Source organism: Eriocheir sinensis, chromosome 11, assembly GCF_024679095.1.
Source record: "Eriocheir sinensis breed Jianghai 21 chromosome 11, ASM2467909v1, whole genome shotgun sequence".
Classification (NCBI taxonomy): domain Eukaryota; kingdom Metazoa; phylum Arthropoda; class Malacostraca; order Decapoda; family Varunidae; genus Eriocheir; species Eriocheir sinensis.
The window spans coordinates 8,559,803-8,578,213 of NC_066519.1; the positions used below are offsets into that span (position 1 = coordinate 8,559,803).

The 18,411-nt window shown below is 49.0% G+C and overlaps 1 protein-coding gene and 1 long non-coding RNA gene across 2 annotated transcripts; one reads left to right on the forward strand and one right to left on the reverse strand.

Annotated features, from left to right (window-relative positions):
- Nucleotides 1-552: 552 nt before the first annotated feature.
- Nucleotides 553-3,301, reverse strand: LOC126997176 (uncharacterized). The gene is made up of 3 exons (XR_007751925.1): nt 2,929-3,301; nt 1,449-1,563; nt 553-727 (listed from the first exon to the last, which is right to left on the reverse strand). It is a non-coding gene; the product is annotated as an uncharacterized LOC126997176 (long non-coding RNA).
- Nucleotides 3,302-14,474: 11,173 nt separating this feature from the next.
- Nucleotides 14,475-15,260, forward strand: LOC126997177 (integumentary mucin C.1-like; the record flags this gene model as incomplete). Its single annotated transcript, XM_050858214.1, has 5 exons — nt 14,475-14,580; nt 14,694-14,855; nt 14,893-14,928; nt 14,986-15,072; nt 15,130-15,260. Coding segments are annotated over 5 exons (522 nt in total), but the record flags the coding sequence as incomplete, so codon positions are not given.
- Nucleotides 15,261-18,411: the final 3,151 nt, after the last annotated feature.

Consider the following 18,411-nt stretch of genomic DNA (forward strand, 5'->3'; position numbering starts at 1 on the left):
TTAGCTCCGAAGAAGTAGGTGGTGACTGTGGTGGAGCAGCTTCATTGTCATCCCTTGCAGTGGCAGGTGTCATTGGGCCAGCAGATGATGAAGCAGTGGCTGGTGTCATAGGGCCAGCAGATGATGAAGCAGTGGCTGGTGTCATAGGGCCAGCAGATGATGAAGCAGTGGCTGGTGTCATAGGGTCAGCAGATGATGAAGCAGTGGCTGGTGTCATAGGGTCAGCAGATGATGAAGCAGTGGCTGGTGTCATAGGGCCAGCAGATGATGAAGCAGTGGCTGGTGTCATAGGGTCAGCAGATGATGAAGCAGTGGCTGGGGTCATTGGGCCAGCAGATGATGAAGCAGTGGCTGGTGTCATAGGGCCAGCAGATGATGAAGCAGTGGCTGGGGTCATTGGGCCAGCAGATGATGAAGCAGTGGCTGGTGTCATAGGGTCAGCAGATGATGAAGCAGTGGCTGGGGTCATTGGGCCAGCAGATGATGAAGCAGTGGCTGGAGTCATAGGGTCAGCAGATGTTGAAGCAGTGGCTGGGGTCATTGGGCCAGCAGATGATGAAGCAGTGGCTGGAGTCATAGGGTCAGCAGATGTTGAAGCAGTGGCTGGAGTCATAGGGTCAGCAGATGTTGAAGCAGTGGCTGTTGCCGGAGCAGCTGATGGTATCTTTTCCACAAGTAATGAACAATGTGCTGGGATGGTCTCTAGCAATACTGATAAAGTGTGTATCTACAAAGAATATGAATTTAAGAGTGATTAATATATTGTTTTAATGAGAGTATAAAAGTTTTTGCCAAAAACATACAGGCCAGTCAATATTTCACTGCTGCTTGACTGTTGCTGCTATCCTATCCCTGGCACATCATCAGCTGTGTCAATGCTGAATGGCTCTGGTACCCTTTCAAATACATGAGACGAGCAGCCTATGATGCCATACACCAGTTTATCTACCACAGTTAATGTCATAGTCATATAGGCAGGCGCCTGCGTATCTGTGGTGCCACACGTGTGGGGCACTCAGGTGCTGGGGGAAATGTCATTGTTATGAAAGGGTAGGGGTAAACCAGTGTATGCTGTGAGGCCTTGGTGTGGAAGTTCCCTGTCTGAACTGTGCAGCTAATCCCCCATACAGTGAGGGCCTTTTTTACTCCCTCAGGGGCTGTGCAGCTGAGAGAGTGGTGTACATGAGTGCGAATGTGTAAGTGTGTGCTTGTCTTGGCTACCACCCTTTATTGGGGGAAGACAACCAAGGTAGTTAGATAGATTGATAGTCATTCACAGATGAACATTAAAAAAAATTCTATATCAAATATGCAGTTCACTGCTATGAACTTATTAACTTTAAGCTGAATAAAGACATTGTGGCCAGTATAGCTGCATTCTGTGAGCACATAAAAAACTAACTAATTTAAGTTTTACATTTAAAGACATAACAACTAAAAAAAATTACCAGTCTGCCGCTGCTCATTCTTGCACTTGGCAATGCGAGGCTTTGATTTTTGTTGTACGTTGTACCAACGCCTCTCACAGTCATCCTGCATACGGGTCCACTCCCAGGGAAGGCACTGTCAGGGTATAAATGTGAAGCAAGTTTCTTAATCGTTTCACTATGGCATGCTACTTATTTCCCATACCTTCTCCAATAACATTTAATACATGCTGTGATGGAAAGCTAAATCAGTACCGGTATTTTATTTACATGCATCATAAGACATTAACTTTGTAGTTGTTATGAACATGGCCATAAATACTACTTTTCATTACCTACTTTTCTAAAATGCTTTTCTCTAAGTAGGATGATATTACACAATACAGCTATACAAAAAAATTCAAAGCATTAATCTTAATTCCATTATTTTGAGTACTTCTAACCTAACATTATATCATCAGAAACCGTTTGACCAATGCTATCAAAATAATATTTTAATCTTACTTTACCATTCTCATCAAATCTACCTATTCCGATATAGTCTTAACATAAAATACTTGTAAAAGTGTTGAGAGTCTGGCATGCCCAACCCACCCACTCCAAAAAAAAAAATCTAAATAATGAATAAATAAAATAACAGGTAAATATGACTTGACTCTTATACTAACCCCCTTTCCACCCTAACAAACTTGGGGACCTACCATGTTAGGTTAGGACGTGTTAGGTAGGACAGGTTTAGCAGGAGTTGGTTTAGTTATGTTAGATTGTTGAGGGAGTGGGGGTCGCAGCAGAAATGGTCATGATGATGCTATTCACGTGGAGCAGTAGGAAAAAGTATGTTCTGTTTGGAAACTCTGTGGTTGTGTTTGTATACAAAAATACCCATTTGACGAGGTTAGGTTAGTTTGCAAGTTACTTGAATCATGAATATGTGAATATCTAACAAAAAAAATAAAAGCGTTAACTTAATTTCATTATCTTGAGTACATTCCAATCTAACATTATATCACCATAATCTGTTTGACCAATGCTATAAATATACTATTTTAATCTTACTTTACCATTCTCACGAAACCTACCTATTCCCATATAGTCTTGACATAAAGTGCTTGTAAAAGTGTCCATAGTCTGGCATGCCTAGCATCCCGCCCCCAATAAAAAAATAATGAAAAAATAAAAATAAATAAAGAATAAAAACAGGGCAAATATGCCTTAATTATCTATACCAACCCCCTCTCCCCCCCCAACAAACTTGGCATGTTAAGTTAGGATGTGTTCGGTAGGACGGGGCAGGTTTGGCATGGTTAGGTTTAGTTATGTAAGGTTGTTGAGGGAGAGGGGGTTGTGGCAGAAATGGTCATAATGAAACTATTCAGATACAGAATAAAAAGGTATGTTCTGTTTGGAAGGTCAGTGGTTGTGTTATTATGCAAAAAATACCCAATTGATTAGGTTAGGTTAGTTTGTAAGCTAATTGAACCATGAATATGTGATTACTAACCTTGTTACAGCTTCTGCCACTTCAGTCCACGCTCTCTTCTTATCCTCAGGGGTGATACTCTTCCCATAACACCCTCTGATTATACGTATTTTTTCATGAATTTGATGTAAGGAGACCGTTTCATCTGGCGACCAATTAAACTTACTCCTTTTCTGCGCTGGTTCTCCGGCCCGTAGATCATTGGGGCAGATGACGTGGTTATGGTGCGTTAATTTCAGCAGAGCAAGTTGTGACGCAGGAGGGGAGATACGGCTATTGGCGAGTGACGGAGTAAAAGCGGCCTTTGAGGCTGCTTCTATCTGCCACAAAACTCAATATTTTCTCGTGTTTGCCATTTATCATGTTTTTGTTGTACATTCATACATGTTTTCTTTATTTTTCTTTTGAAATATTTACTTAATTCATGTCGGATGTTTACGTGTTGCACGGAGGCGTCCTTAGCAACGAGCCCGCCATAAAGAAGAAGAAGAAGAAGATAACAGTAGCGAGGATTTGCTAATACTTACACTCAAAGTTGACGAGGATAGCTATTACTCTTAATAAATTGAAACTATTAACTTTGATAGTAACTTTTAAAGTAAAAGTTAATAGCTCTCGAGGATACGGGCCCTGAGGATGTTTAGTGTAGAAGAGGGTGACAGCTGAGTGTTATCGAAGAATAGGGGATAGGTGTTTGAAAGATTGCGTCGAGTTGAGAGGTGGAGGTGGCAGCACATCCTCCTGACCCTACGGCAACAGCTACAGACTGGAGGAGGTTTAACATCAGCCGCTGGTTTTGCTCCAGTGTCTTGAGGGGCCGGGAAATTGAGGCGCACCAGCACGGTGGTCCTGTACACTTGTCATAACTGCAAATGAAAAAAATTCTGATTTCATATAAATACTGTTTTTCTGTATCGGGTATTTCTTCCCTCTTAACCTTGGCTGAAGCATCTGCCCTTGGAGGCCAGTAACACTTCATACTCTGGAAATTAAAGATCAGCAGATTGTCAGTGTCAACTATGCACATACAAAAACAAGCACATTATTTAAAAATACTTATTACTTAACTGTCAGAGCATTTTAAGATCAGCCACTAAAGTCTTTAGCGTCAACTCTGGCAAGACTCTCTTGATTCAATGCATCAAATTCCAGTCTCTCCTATGTTTTCTACTCATTAAAACAAAAATGAGTGGGACTTGTTCACGTGTTGCTCTCCTTTTACAAACAAATGCATTGAGTAGAGCTGAATATAAGGAGCTTTCACAAAATGGAAAAGTTCCATCGCAATGCCAAGTTCTGGCTTCCTTCAGTAAATCCTTCTGTCTTGAGCTTGAGAAGGTTTAAGTGACGGGGATCATTAACAAAAAAGTCAGCTAAATCACTGTGCCGACTCTGGGCCACGACAACCCAGCGACTCGCGGTATACGAGGTTTTGGGTTTGAAATATTCATGTGAAAGGGTCGCACATGGTCAGAAAGAGGTCCAGAAAGTATCACTGGATGCTGATTCGGCACAGTGCACAGGGGGCCTAAAGGTCGCTGGGTTGTCGTGGCCCAGAGTCGGCACAGTGTGAACGGGGCTGAACAGGGTCATCTGGTGTATATATATATATATATATATATATATATATATATATATATATATATATATATATATATATATATATATATATATATATATAGTCTTTGTCAAGTCTGAAATAATGGACGTTCTTTGCATGGTTTGGACTCAAACTAACGTACCTAGCCTAACAAGTATCTTGCGACGGGTAAGCATTATGGGAGTGATGTATATGCATATAATATTTTATATATCACAATGATGTCGTTCGCTGCGAGATGGGTGCACTTCTATATAAATAGCTGTTTTTTGGTTAAATGGATCCCACTTTAAGTAACAGTCTTAATGGACATGTTTCCGGTCAACATATTTATTTCAAATTATGTCTGTATGGATAAAATAGGCCCTAAATTCAGCTATGGTACTATTTTTTCTTCACGTAAAATAGTAAATGTGGTATAAAATATGGATTAAAGTTGAGGAAAAATCACGTGACCTGAAAACGGGTGCTGATTGGTCGTGACGTCACGATGCAGTCAGCAGGCCGCCAACTTTGTGTTACTCCGAGATTTCGTGTTGTGGTGTATGTTTCTAGTGTCTAGCAATGCCTGGATACGTAACCCGCAGTCGTTGGTGATTCGTGCCAATGTGCAAGAGTATATATATATATATATATATATATATATATTTATATATATATATATATATATATATATATATATATATATATATATATATATATATATATATATATATATATATATACGGACAAAAGTACTCCATGTAAGATATTTGTCTGTGCTAGTGAATCCTGCAGTAATATTCTTTAGTTTCCCCTCGGACTAACTTTTCATCGTGAACTCAACTACTGTCACGTCCTCTGATTATAAAATATTGGTCTGCATTCGTTTTCTTCTTATTCATCTTCAGGCGTTGATTCTCTCTCTCTCTGACGTTCCAGAGCCATTGTTTTCTCTAGGTTAGGCTAGGTAAGTTTCCATAATACTAAATAATGCTAATATAAATTCAACCTTGATTATTCTCTATAGTTTCCCCTCGGACTAACTTTTAATCGTGAACTCAACTATTTTCTGCAGAGCAGAGGCGAATCGATTGATTTCACTCCCATTTTAATAATATAACATATTTCCAACACACTTAAGGTGTTTTGTAAGCACCTATAACATACCTGTTGGGCGCAGTTTGGAGCTGGAGTGGCCATAGCTGATAAAAAAAACAATGGACACAACACTGGTACTGTCGTCTGCTGTACTCCGCTTCAGCCTGATGACGTCACGAGCTAATGGTGGCTTCTCCCCGTGAGATGAGAAGAATTTGAGATATCCCTCCAATATCCAGTCAACTAGCGATTTATAGGACATAATATGTGCACTAAGTTATCATTGGTACGTGGCACAAAGCATTTCAAGGCTCTCCCAGAACCGGAAACATGTCCATAGTAACCTCCCCCGATATGATTTACATAAACTTAATTTACTGGGCCTGTACCTAACCGAGATGGGAAATTAGTAATAAAGAGCAGTATCATGTCAAGAATTCCTATACCTCTGCTGTATGTAGTGGCAAGGTAGCTTTGCTAATTGCATAGCTTCACAGTTGACTATATCTACCATTAAATATGTGTCATTTAAGTTATTCTCTCTTGAGAAACGTCGCCTGAGAGAAAAACTGATCGAATGTTTCAAATTACTAAATGGTTTTACGAATGTGGACAAATCCAAAATGTTTTTGATCTACGACACGTCTCGAACTAGAAGTAATGGCACAAAGCTCAAGTGTAAAGAAGACTGCCCCAATGTTGTAGCACGAAAATAGAATAGACTCCCACCTTCAGTGGTCCAGTGCAGTACGATTAATTCATTTAAAAAACAGCTCGAGCGCCATATCATTCAACCTGATAATCATTAACAGTAGAAATGCATTCTTGGTGATATTAAATTTATTATGATTTCACCTTAGTTTGAGGACAGACCAACTAGTTTGGGCCATAGTGTCTTTGTTGTCTGAAGATCTATGTATATCTATGTAAACCTCTCTCTCTCTCTCTCTCTCTCTCTCTCTCTCTCTCTCTCTCTCTCTCTCTCTCTCTCTCTCTCTCTCTCTTGCATCTCGTTCTATTTTCTGACGATATTTTCATGCTGACTGCTCTTCTGAACTTGCTAACTGCATGCTTCCTCCCGCGGCCCCGCTGAATTCGACTTTCTACTCTTGCTCATCCCTTTGCTGTCCAAATCCCTTATTCAAGAGTTAACCAGCATTTTTTTTTTTTTTATCTCTTCTGCTGGTAAACTCTGAAACAACCTTCCTTTATCTGTATTTCCCCCTGCTTATGACATGACCTCTTTCAAGAGAGGAGTGTCAAGACACCCCCTCTCCCGAAATTGACCACCTTTTTGGTCTCCATTCTGTTTTTCTTTTGTTGGAGCAGCGCATGGTGGGCTTTTTTGTCGCTAGTTTGTTTTAGTGCCTTTGAGCTGTTTCCCTTGCTGTAAAGAAAAAAAAGAGAGGCAGTGATTAACAACCTTTTTTCTCAATTATTATTACCTTTTTGCTGCTCCTTTATTGTAAAATAAAGTAGTAGTAGTAGTAGTGATTTGATTGCAGTAATAATGGCAGTGGTGTTAGTAATAGTGAAGGTAGTGGTGGTAGCGGTAAGGCAATATAATATGGTAATAATAATAGTAATAATAATGATAGTAACAGTAGTAGTAGTAGTAGTAGTAGTAGCAGTAGTAGTACTAGTAGCAGTAGTAGTAGTAGTAGTAGTTGTTGTAGTAGTAGTAGTAGTAGTAGTAGTAGTAACAGTAGCAGGAGGTTGTGGAGGCGGCGGCGGCGATGGTGGTGGTGGTAGCGCCTAAACTTACAACCAGGGTTGGAGTAATTGTAATTTAATTCAAATATAATTAATTACAGTATTATTGAAATTGTAATTGTAATTATAATTGAATTTGTTTTGAAGTAATTGTAATTGCAATGTATTTGCTATTTCCAAATGTAACTATAATTATAATTGTAATTCAAAGTTTCTGAAAGTAATTGTAATTATAATTATTTTTTTTAAGTGTAATTACCCCAACCCTACATCCAGCCGCCAGTTAGCACACAAAACCTTGACAAAGCTATATAATAAGAATGGCGGCGGGGGCGACGACGACGGCGGTGGTGTTGATGGTTGTTTTTGGTGGTGGTGGTCGCGCCGAAACACGCATCCCTGCGCTGGTCGCCGCCAAAACTTAACAAAACTATGTGGTCAGTGTTTCTTGTCTCCCGTCGCCATGGTGCTCGAGCTAGTGTTCCTGGGTCTGGGGGGATACGTGGGCATGTACGCCGCGCAGAAGCTGGCCAAGGCGCTGCCAGAGGTGCCAGGACCCCTGACGCTGGTCCTCAAGTTGAAGGAACTCACCGCAGGCAAGGACCAGCCGGACGCGAGGCAAGCCCCGCAGAGTAAGTCTGGGCGATGTAACCCCTTCAGCGTGGAGGACCCTTAAAATGTTCTTACCTTTCCAACCTTTCCGTCACAATCTCTCACTTCCCTTTAAAAGCTCTTCTGTTTCTTCCTCTTCCTCCTTTTCTTCTTTCATCAATTATACTCAATCTCGTAAGGAACTAAGGAAAGCTGGGTGATGTAACCGTTTCAGCGTGAAGGAACCTTGACTTTCCCTCACTTCTCCGCTTTATCACAACCTTCCGTTTAAACCCTTCTGTTCCCTCTTTTCTTTTATCCTCTTTCATTAATCACAGTGAAACTTAGTCAGGAGAAAAGGAAAGGCGTGGAGGAACCTTAACTGTCCCACTTTTACCACTTCCTTCCCCTGTGTTTCAGCCTCTTTATTTTCTTCGTCTTTATTCAAACACTATGTAAAATCATATGGAAAAGAAGAAAAGGCGGGCAGTAAAACTATTTCCCACCCTTTCCCTATTTCTCCCTCACTCCCTCTCTACTCCTCAAGCCTCGTAAGGAAAGAAGGAAAGGCGGGCAGCAAACTCTTTACAACCCTTTTCCACTTCCCCTTCATCCTTTTTTCCCTTCTTCACTTTTTTTCTGCTTGATTAAATTAATCTCACTCGAACCTCGTAAAGAAGGAAAGGCGGATACTAAAACCCTTTCAATATAGAAGAACCTTAACTCTTCCACTATTTCCCATTTCCCGATCACTCTTCTGTTTCCAGACACCAGATGGGGTCAGCATGCGGGCGCTGTGTCCTGGAGGATCCGAGTTAAAAATCCCGCCCGTCGCTGCAAGCTGACAATGTCCAGTCATCGCTGAGTGGCCGCAGACTACCCACATGCTGTCCTGATGACCACCTATAAACCCGTACTCTAGTGAAACTCTCTCAAGAAGATCAAGTGGGGCTCAAGGGGGCAGCATGAGCCACTCAAGAATGACACTACCATAAAATAGTTACCTGCGCCAGTAATGAGCTGGGGCTGAACAACAGGCCCCATTATGAAAACCTACCGGCGCTATAGGCCAAACATAAAACTCATCGCTGCAACTGTGTTTATATGTTTCTGTTGTGACTGAGTACCAATATATTTCTACTGAGACTGTGCGAATATATCTACCGAGACTGTGCGTATATTTCTGCAGAGCCAGGGCGTAAATTTCTGCTGAGACTGTGCGTATATTTTATTGCTGAGACTGTGTGTATATTTCTGCTGTGATTGTGTATATGTTTCTACTACGACTGTAGAGGCTACATTTATTTTGTGAAAGTGAATGTAATGTTAAGGAACGGAAGGGAATGGACGAGAAGGAGGAGGGGAAGGGAAGGGAAACACAAAGTAATTAGAGTCATACCCATCTATGTCGTCTGCTACAGATAGCACATTTTCCATGTTTGCTAAAAACAAGTTTGGAAATAGTCGTGGAATGTGTGCCGGAACATCTACTACTACTACTTCTACTACCAAAGAGTAAAGAGAGGACACTCACTCCGATTCCTTGTATCTTGAAAGGACGGTGGCGCCCCAAACGGCACGCGCGTGACATGGTTCACCAGGCTCAGGGGAGTAAATAACATAACGAGCACTCGGATCGGTGATGCTATAAACAGCATAAATTATCTCAAGACAATGCCTAAAATATCTTTTTTCGGTCTACAAAGAACAAGGAAATGTTGAATATGGATTTTCAGTTCCGTTTTATAAAGACTATTGAGTCAGTAGGCCAACCACACCACAACCACCACCAACTTTTTTAGACAACCACCACCACCACCAGTCAGCCAGCCACCACCACCACCAGTGAGCCGGCCACATCCACCACCAGTCAGCCAGCCACCACCACCACCAGTCAGCCGGCCACATCCACCACCAGACAGCCAGCCACAACCACAACCAGTCATCCAGTCACCACCACGAACAGTCAGCGGGCCACAACCACCACCAGTCAGCCGGCCACAACTACAACCAGTAAGTCAGTCACCACCACCACCAGTCAGCCAGCCAAAACAACATACAGTCAGCCAGACACCACCACCACAACTCAGCCAGCCACAACCAGTCAGCCAGTCACCACCACCACCTGTCAACCAGCCACAACAACAACCAGTCAGCCAGTCACCACCACCACCAGTCAGTCAACCACAACCACAACCAGTCAGCCGGCCACATCTACCGCCAGTCAGCCAGCCACCACCATCACCAGTCAGCCGGCCAAATCCACCACCAGTCAGCCAGTCACCACCACCAACAGTCAGCAAGCCACCACCACCACCAGTCAGCTAGCCACCACCACTACCAGTCAGCCAGCCAGCACCACCACCAGTCGGCAAGCCACCACCACCACCAGTCAGCCAGTCACCAACACCACCAGTCAGCCAGTCACCACGAACAACAGTCAGCAAGCCACCACCACCACCAGTCAGCCATCCACCACCACCACCAGTAAGCCATCTACCACCACCACCAGTCAGCCAGATACCACCACCACCAGTAAGCCAGTCACCACCACCACCAGTCAGCCGGCCACCACCACCAGTCAGCAAGCCACCACCACCACCAGTCAGCCAGTCACCAACACCACCAGTCAGCCAGTCACCACCAACAACAGTCAGCAAGCCACCACCACCACCAGTCAGCCAGTCACCACCACCACCAGTCAGCCATCCACCACCACCACCAGTAAGCCATCTACCACCACCACCAGTCAGCCAGATACCACCACCACCAGTAAGCCAGTCACCACCACCACCAGTCAGCCGGCCACCACCACCAGCAGTCAGCCAACCACCACCACCACCAGTCACCCAGTCATCACCACCACCTGTCAGCCAGCCACCACCACCACCAGTCAGCCAGTCACCACCACCACCAGTCAGCCAGCCACCACCACCACCAGTCAGCCAGTCACCACCACCACCAGTCAGCCAGCCACCACCACCACCAGTCAGCCAACCACCACCACCACCAGTCAGCCAGTCACCACCACCACCAGTCAGCCAGTCACCACCACCACCAGTCAGCCGGCCACCACCACCACCAGTCAGCCAGCCACCACCACCACCAGTCAATCAGCCACCACCACCACCACCACCAGTCAACAGGCCACATCCACCACCAGTCTACCAGCCACCACCACCACCAGTCAGCAGGCTACATCCACCACCAGTCAGCCAGCCACCACCACCACCAGTCAGCCGGCCACCACCACCACCAGTCAGCCAGCCACCACCACCACCAGTCAATCAGCCACCACCACCTCCAGTCAGCCAGCCACCAATACCACCGGTCAGCCAGCTACTACCACCACCAAACACCCGGCCTCCACCGCCACCTGTCAGCCAGCCACCACCACCACCTGTCAACCGGCCACATCCACCAACAGTCAACCTTCCACCACCACCACCAGTCAGCCGGCCGCATCCACCACCAGTCAGCCAGCTACCAACACCACCACCAGTCAGCCAGCTACCAACACCACCACCAGTCATCCAGCCACATCCACCACTAGTCAGCCAGCCACCACCACCACTAGTCAGCCAGCCAGCCACCACCACCAGTCAGCCAGCCACCACCACCACCACCACCACCAGTCAACAGGCCACATCCACCACCAGTCTGCCAGCCACCACCACCACCATTCAGCCAGCCACCACCACCACCAGTCAGCCAGCAACCACCACCACCACCAGTCATCCGGCCACATCCACCACCAGTCAGCCAGCCACCACCGCCAGTCAGCCAGCCACCACCCCTACCAGTCAGCCATCCACCACCACCACCAGTCAGCCAGTCACAACCACCACCAGTCAGCCAGCCACATCCACCACCAGTCAGCAAGTCACCACCACCACCAGTCAGCCAGCCACTACCACCACCAGTCAGCTAGTTACCACCACCACCAGTCAGCCAGCCACCAACACCACCAGAAAGCCAGTCACCACTACCACCAGTCAGCCAGCCACCACCACCACCAGTCAGCCAGCCACCACCACCACCAGTCAGCCAGTCACCACCACCACCAGTCAGCCAGTCACCACCACCACCAGTCAGCCAGCCACCACCACCACCAGTCAGTCAGGCACCACCACCACCAATCAGCCAACCACCACAACCACCACCAGTCAGCCAGACACCACCACCACCAGTCAGCCAATCACCACCACTACCAGTCAGCCAGCCACCACCACCACCAGTCACCCAGCCATCACCACCACCATTCAGCCAGTTACCACCACCACCAGTCAGCAAGCCACCACCACCCCCAGTCAGCCAGCCACCACCAACACCAGTCAGTCAGTCACCACCACCACCAGTCAACAAGCCACCACCACCACCAGTCAGCCAGCCACCACTACAACCAGCCAGCCGGCCACATCCACCACAAGTCAGCCGGCCACATCCACCACCAGTCAACCAGCCACCAACACCACCACCAGTCAGCCGGCCACATCCACCACCAGTCAACCAGCCACCACCACCACCAGTCAGCCGGGAACATCCACCACCAGTCAGCCAGCTACCAGCACCACCACCAGTCAGCCGGCCACATCCACCACCAGTCAACCAGCCACCACCACCACCAGTCAGCCGGCCACATCCACCACCAGTCAACCAGCCACCACCACCACCAGTCAGCCAGCTACCAACACCACCACCAGTCATCCGGCCACATCCACCACTAGTCAGCCAGCCACCACCACCACCAGTCAGCCAGCCAGCCACCACCACCAGTCAGCCAGCCACCACCACCACCACCAGTCAACAGGCCACATCCACCACCAGTCAGCCAGCCACCACCACCACCAGTCAGCTAGCCACCACCACCACCAGTCAGCCAGCAACCACCACCACCACCAGTCAGCCAGCCACCACCACCACCAGTCAGCCAACCACCACCACTACCAGTCAGCCAGCCACCACCACCACCAGTCATCCAGTCACCACCACCACCAGTCAGCCGGCCACATCCACCACCAGTCAGCCAGTCACCACCACCACCAGTCAGCCAGCCACTACCACAACCAGTCAGCCAGTCACCACCACCACCAGTCAGCCAGCCACCACTACCACCAGTCAGCCAGCCACCTCCACCACCAGTCAGCCAGCCACCACCACCACCAGTCAGCCGGCCATATCCACCACCAGTCAGCGAGCCACCACCACCACCAAGCAGCCATCCACCACCACCACCAGTCAGCCGACCAGCACCACCACCAGTCAGGCAGTCACCACCACCACCAGTCAGCCAGTTTCATCCACCACCAGTCAGCCGGCCACCACCACCAACAGTCAGCGATCCACCACCACCACCATTCAGCCGGCCTGCACCACCACCAGTCAGCCAGCCACCACCACCACCAGTCAGCCAGTCACCACCACCAGCAGTCAGCCAGCCACCACCACCACCAGTCACCCAGTCATCACCACCACCTCTCAGCCTGCCACCACCACCACCAGTCAGCCAGTCACCACCACCACCAGTCAGCCAGCCACCACCACCACCAGTCAGCCAGTCACCACCACCACCAGTCATCCAGCCATCACCACCACCAGTCAGCCAACCACCACCACCACCAGTCAACCGGCCACCACCACCACCAGTCAGCCAGCCACCACCACCACCAGTCAGCCAGCCACCACCACCACCAGTCAGCCAGCCACCAATACCACCGGTCAGCCGGCCTCCACCACCACCTGTCAGCCAGCCACCACCACCACCAGTCAATCGGCCACATCCACTACCAGTCAACCAGCCACCACCACCACCAGTCAGCCGGCCACATCCACAAACAGTCAGCCAGCTACCAACACCACCACCAGTCATCCGGTCACATCCACCACTAGTCAGCCAGCCACCACCACCACCAGTCAGCCAGCCAGCCACCACCACCAGTCAGCCAGCCACCAATACCACCGGTCAGCCGGCCTCCACCACCACCTGTCAGCCAGCCACCACCACCACCAGTCAATCGGCCACATCCACTACCAGTCAACCAGCCACCACCACCACCAGTCAGCCGGCCACATCCACAAACAGTCAGCCAGCTACCAACACCACCACCAGTCATCCGGTCACATCCACCACTAGTCAGCCAGCCACCACCACCACCAGTCAGCCAGCCAGCCACCACCACCAGTCAGCCAGCCACCACCACCACCAGTCAGCCAGCAACCACTACCACCACCAGTCATCCGGCCACATCCACCACCAGTCAACAGGCCACATCCACCACCAGTCAGCCAGCCACCACCACCATCAGTCAGCAGGCCACCACCACCACTAGTCAGCCAGCCACCACCACCACCAGTCAGCCAGCAACCACTACCACCATCAGTCATCCAGCCACATCCACCACCAGTCAGCCAGCCACCACCACCACCAGTCAGCCAGCCAGGCACCACAAACAGTCAGCCAGCCACCACCACCACCAGTCAGCCAGTCACCACCACCACCAGTCAGCCAGCCACCACCACCACCAGTCAGTTAGTCACCACCACCAGTCAGCCAGCCACAACCACAACCAGTCACCCAGTCACCACCAACACCAGTCAGCCAGCCACCACCACCACCAGACAGCCAGCCACCACCACCACCAGTCAGCCGGTAACCACCACCACCAGTCAGCCAGCCACCACCACCACCAGTCAGTCAGCCAGCCACCACCACCACCAGTCAGTCAGCCAGCCACCACCACCACCAGTCAGCCAGTCACCACCACCACAAGTCAGCCAGCCACCACCACCACCAGTCAGCCAGCCACCACCACCACCAGTCAGCCAGTCACCACCACAACCTGTCAGCCAGCCACCACCAACACCAGTCAGCTAGTCACCACCACCACCAGTCAGCCAGCCACCACCACCACCAGTCAGCCAGCAACCACCACTACCACCAGTCATCCGGCCACATCCACCACCAGTCAGTCAGCCACCACCTCCACCAGTCAGCCAGCCAGCCACCACAACCAGTCAGCCAGCCACCACCACCACCAGTCAGCCGGCCACATCCACCACCAGTCAGCCAGTCACCACCACCACCAGTCAGCCAGCCACTACCACCACCAGTCAGTCAGTCACTACCACCACCAGTCAGCCAGCCACCACTACCACCAGTCAGCCAGCCACCACCACCACCAGTCAGCCAGCCACCATCACCACCAGAAAGCCAGTCACCACCACCACCAGTCAGCCAGCCACCACCACCACCAGTCAGCCAGTCACCACCACCACCAGTCAGCCAGCCACCACCACAACCAGTCAGCCAGCCACCACCACTACCAGTCACCCAGCCACCACCACCACCAGTCAGCCAGTCACCACCACCACCAGTCAGCCAGCCACCACCACCACCAGTCAGCCAGCCACCGCCACCACCAGTCAGTCAGTCACCACCACCACCAGCCAGCCACCACCACCACCAGTCAGCCAGCCACCACCACCACCAGTCAGCCGGCCACATCCACCACAAGTCAGCCGGCCACATCTACCACCAGTCAGCCAGCCACCACCACCACCAGTCAGCCTGCCACATCCACCACCAGTCAGCCAGCCACCACCAACACCAGTCCGCCAGCAACCACCACCACCAGTCAGCCGGCCATATCCATCACCAGTCAGCCAGCCACCACCATTCAGCCGGCCACATCCACCACCAGTCAGCCAGCCACCACCACCACCAATCAGCCAGCCACAACCACAACCAGTTAGCCAGTCACCACCACCACCAATCAGCCAGCCACAACCCCAACCAGTCAGCCAGTCACCACCACCACCAGTTAGCCAGCCAAAACCACAACCAGTCAGCCAGTCACCACCACCACCAGTTAGCCAGCCAAAACCACAACCAGTCAGCCGGCCACATCCACCACCAGTCAGTCAGCCACCACCCCCACCAGTCACCCGGCCACATCCACCACCAGTCAGTCAGCCACCACCCCCACCAGTCACCCGGCCACATCCACCACCAGTCAGCCAGTCATCACCACCACCAATCAGCCAGCCATCACCACCACCAGTCAGCCGACCACCACCACCACCAGTCAGCCAGTCACCACCACCACTAGTCAGCCAGCCACCATCACCACTAGTCAGCCAGCCAGCCAGCCACCACCACCACCAGTCAGCCAGTTACCACAAACCACCAGTCAGCCAGCTACCACCACCACCAGTCAGCCAGCCACCACCACCACCAGTCAGCCAGTCACCACCACCACCAGTCAGCCAGCCACCACCACCACCAGTCAGTTAGTCACCACCACCACCAGTCAGCCAGCCAACACCATGTAACGGGTTACCGGGGGGTGTTTAAAGGGCGTTAATTAAGACTTCAGCTTCCTTAGGGCGAATATATTCGTAGCCTATATGTACAAGGAGCGTCGTAGCGAGAGCGACTGGCGTTGTGTGTCAGTCGGACTCTCGTGAAGGAGTGACGAGTTACAGGTTGGAAAATAATTGTTACAATTGGTCACGTACGTCAAGGTGACCTCGACGCACTATGAATTGCGATGTATACAAACTGAGACGGTAAACACTGACGGACGACATTCCTATTAGGTGGCGTGATCTATCTGTCGTGGGTTTTTTCCATTGAGAATTGTATGCCTAATTCGTGGTGATATTAAATAATAATAATAATACATTGATATCCTACTATAACACTGCTCGGTCACCTACCAGTGATCGCGACCTCGCGATATACAAAAATCTAAATAGCAGTCTAGTTACCATGAACATACATGGTGGGAGTTTGTCAAGCAGACTGCCTATGATACAATTACATTAAAACACTGGCTATGTAAGAACATAGATGTAGGCATAATATAAATAGGGAAAGGGAAAACACAACGTATGTGACATGAAACATAAGAAATCTCTCAAAAGATAAATATAAGGACACATGTATAAGAAGCTATCAACTGGCATAGTTACAGACAATGAAACGTTCATCTAGCTCCTAAAAAAATACAGTAGTGAAACATACAGTAGTGAAACATAGTACAATGTTAAGTATAGGAGCAGGGGAATGCCCGGTTTCTGTCCTCTAACTTGCTTGAGAAAAGGAAAAACTACCTTGCCAGTGGCCTCCCTGCATCCAGTCGTCGTGTCTGCACAACCAAATAATCGTGCAGGACAGAGTTCCTCCTAATAAGGTAGCACATGACGACGAGACTGACGAACATCAGAAACATTGGTGCAAAAAATCCAGGGTACAGGTAGGGGAGATGCAAGTATTCAGGCAGCGTTTCCTCCAGGGTTTCTGCAAATTCTGTTTTGTTTGCGAAAGACAATGAATTAAGGGAATTAGTCACATAAGAGATGCTGGAGAAGTGAATGTTATCGAGAGACCGTAGAGGAAACACTCGATGGGAAATATTGGCCGTGAAAACCAGACGGATCCGGGACGGGTACGTTGTTATGTTAGTGGAGTGGATATAGCATGCTTCCGCTATGGCATAGTGACCAGTAACCCATTGATAAGTGGTACCCTCCGGGCAGATGACTGATACATAGAAGGACTGAGGGAAACAGAAATAATGCAGACCCTGAAAGTTCTTATGGAAAATAGGTGTTGGTGGTAGCTGCTTGTAAGGGCAAAGGGAAAGAGCGTCAGACGCGTTCACGCGGGTGAGGGCGATCTCGCATACCCCTCCCCGAACTGGAAGAAGGCAAAGAGAGACGCAGAGCAATAGAATCGCCTGAAGACCGTCTCCTTGCAATATTGCAAGAGTGAGTAGCTACCCGTTGAATACAGAGCGAAATCCTTCGCGATTAGAACAAGAGACGGGGACGTGTCCAGGGCTAACACACTGTCCTTAGCTGAAAAAGGGAACGGGACAATTTCGTGTGCCTCAAACACGTCCGCCGTCTGAAATGGAACATAAATGATTATGGCATCGGGGGTGAGGCTGGACTCAATCAAGGGGTAAAAATATTGACTCATGTCTGGGTTGAATAAAGGTGTGAGACTATAATTTTGATACCCGATATGGACAGTCGTTCTCAAATCGTGTAGAGGGAACAAGGCAGGTGTGACTCTACCGTGCGCTGCATCAACCATGTTGCTAATAACCTGCTGATTTGCCGTTGCGACAGAGTTAATGACGTTTTCCAATACATGCAAGGCCTGATCTAGGAGGAGAAACTGATTCACCTGGTCGATCTGCTTGACAACTATGTTGATAACTTCTACCATCTTATTTGTTTGCTCTAGCAGTTCCTCAATGTGAGTATGCAACCGCGCAAGTTTTCTACAATTGGCGTTGAGCACCCAGCGATTTCGGGCAGCAAAGGAAAGTACATGAGCGTAGTGGTCCCGCAAATCGCGCACGTCCTCGTCGGTTGCCGTACCGAAGAGGAACTTTGAGGCGGACCCAACGATGTTGAGCAACCCCCTCTTTACCCGAGAGTGAACTGAGTGAAAACTATAATCCATGTCTACCTCATCAACTTTTCCCCGCAAGAACAGAATCCTATCC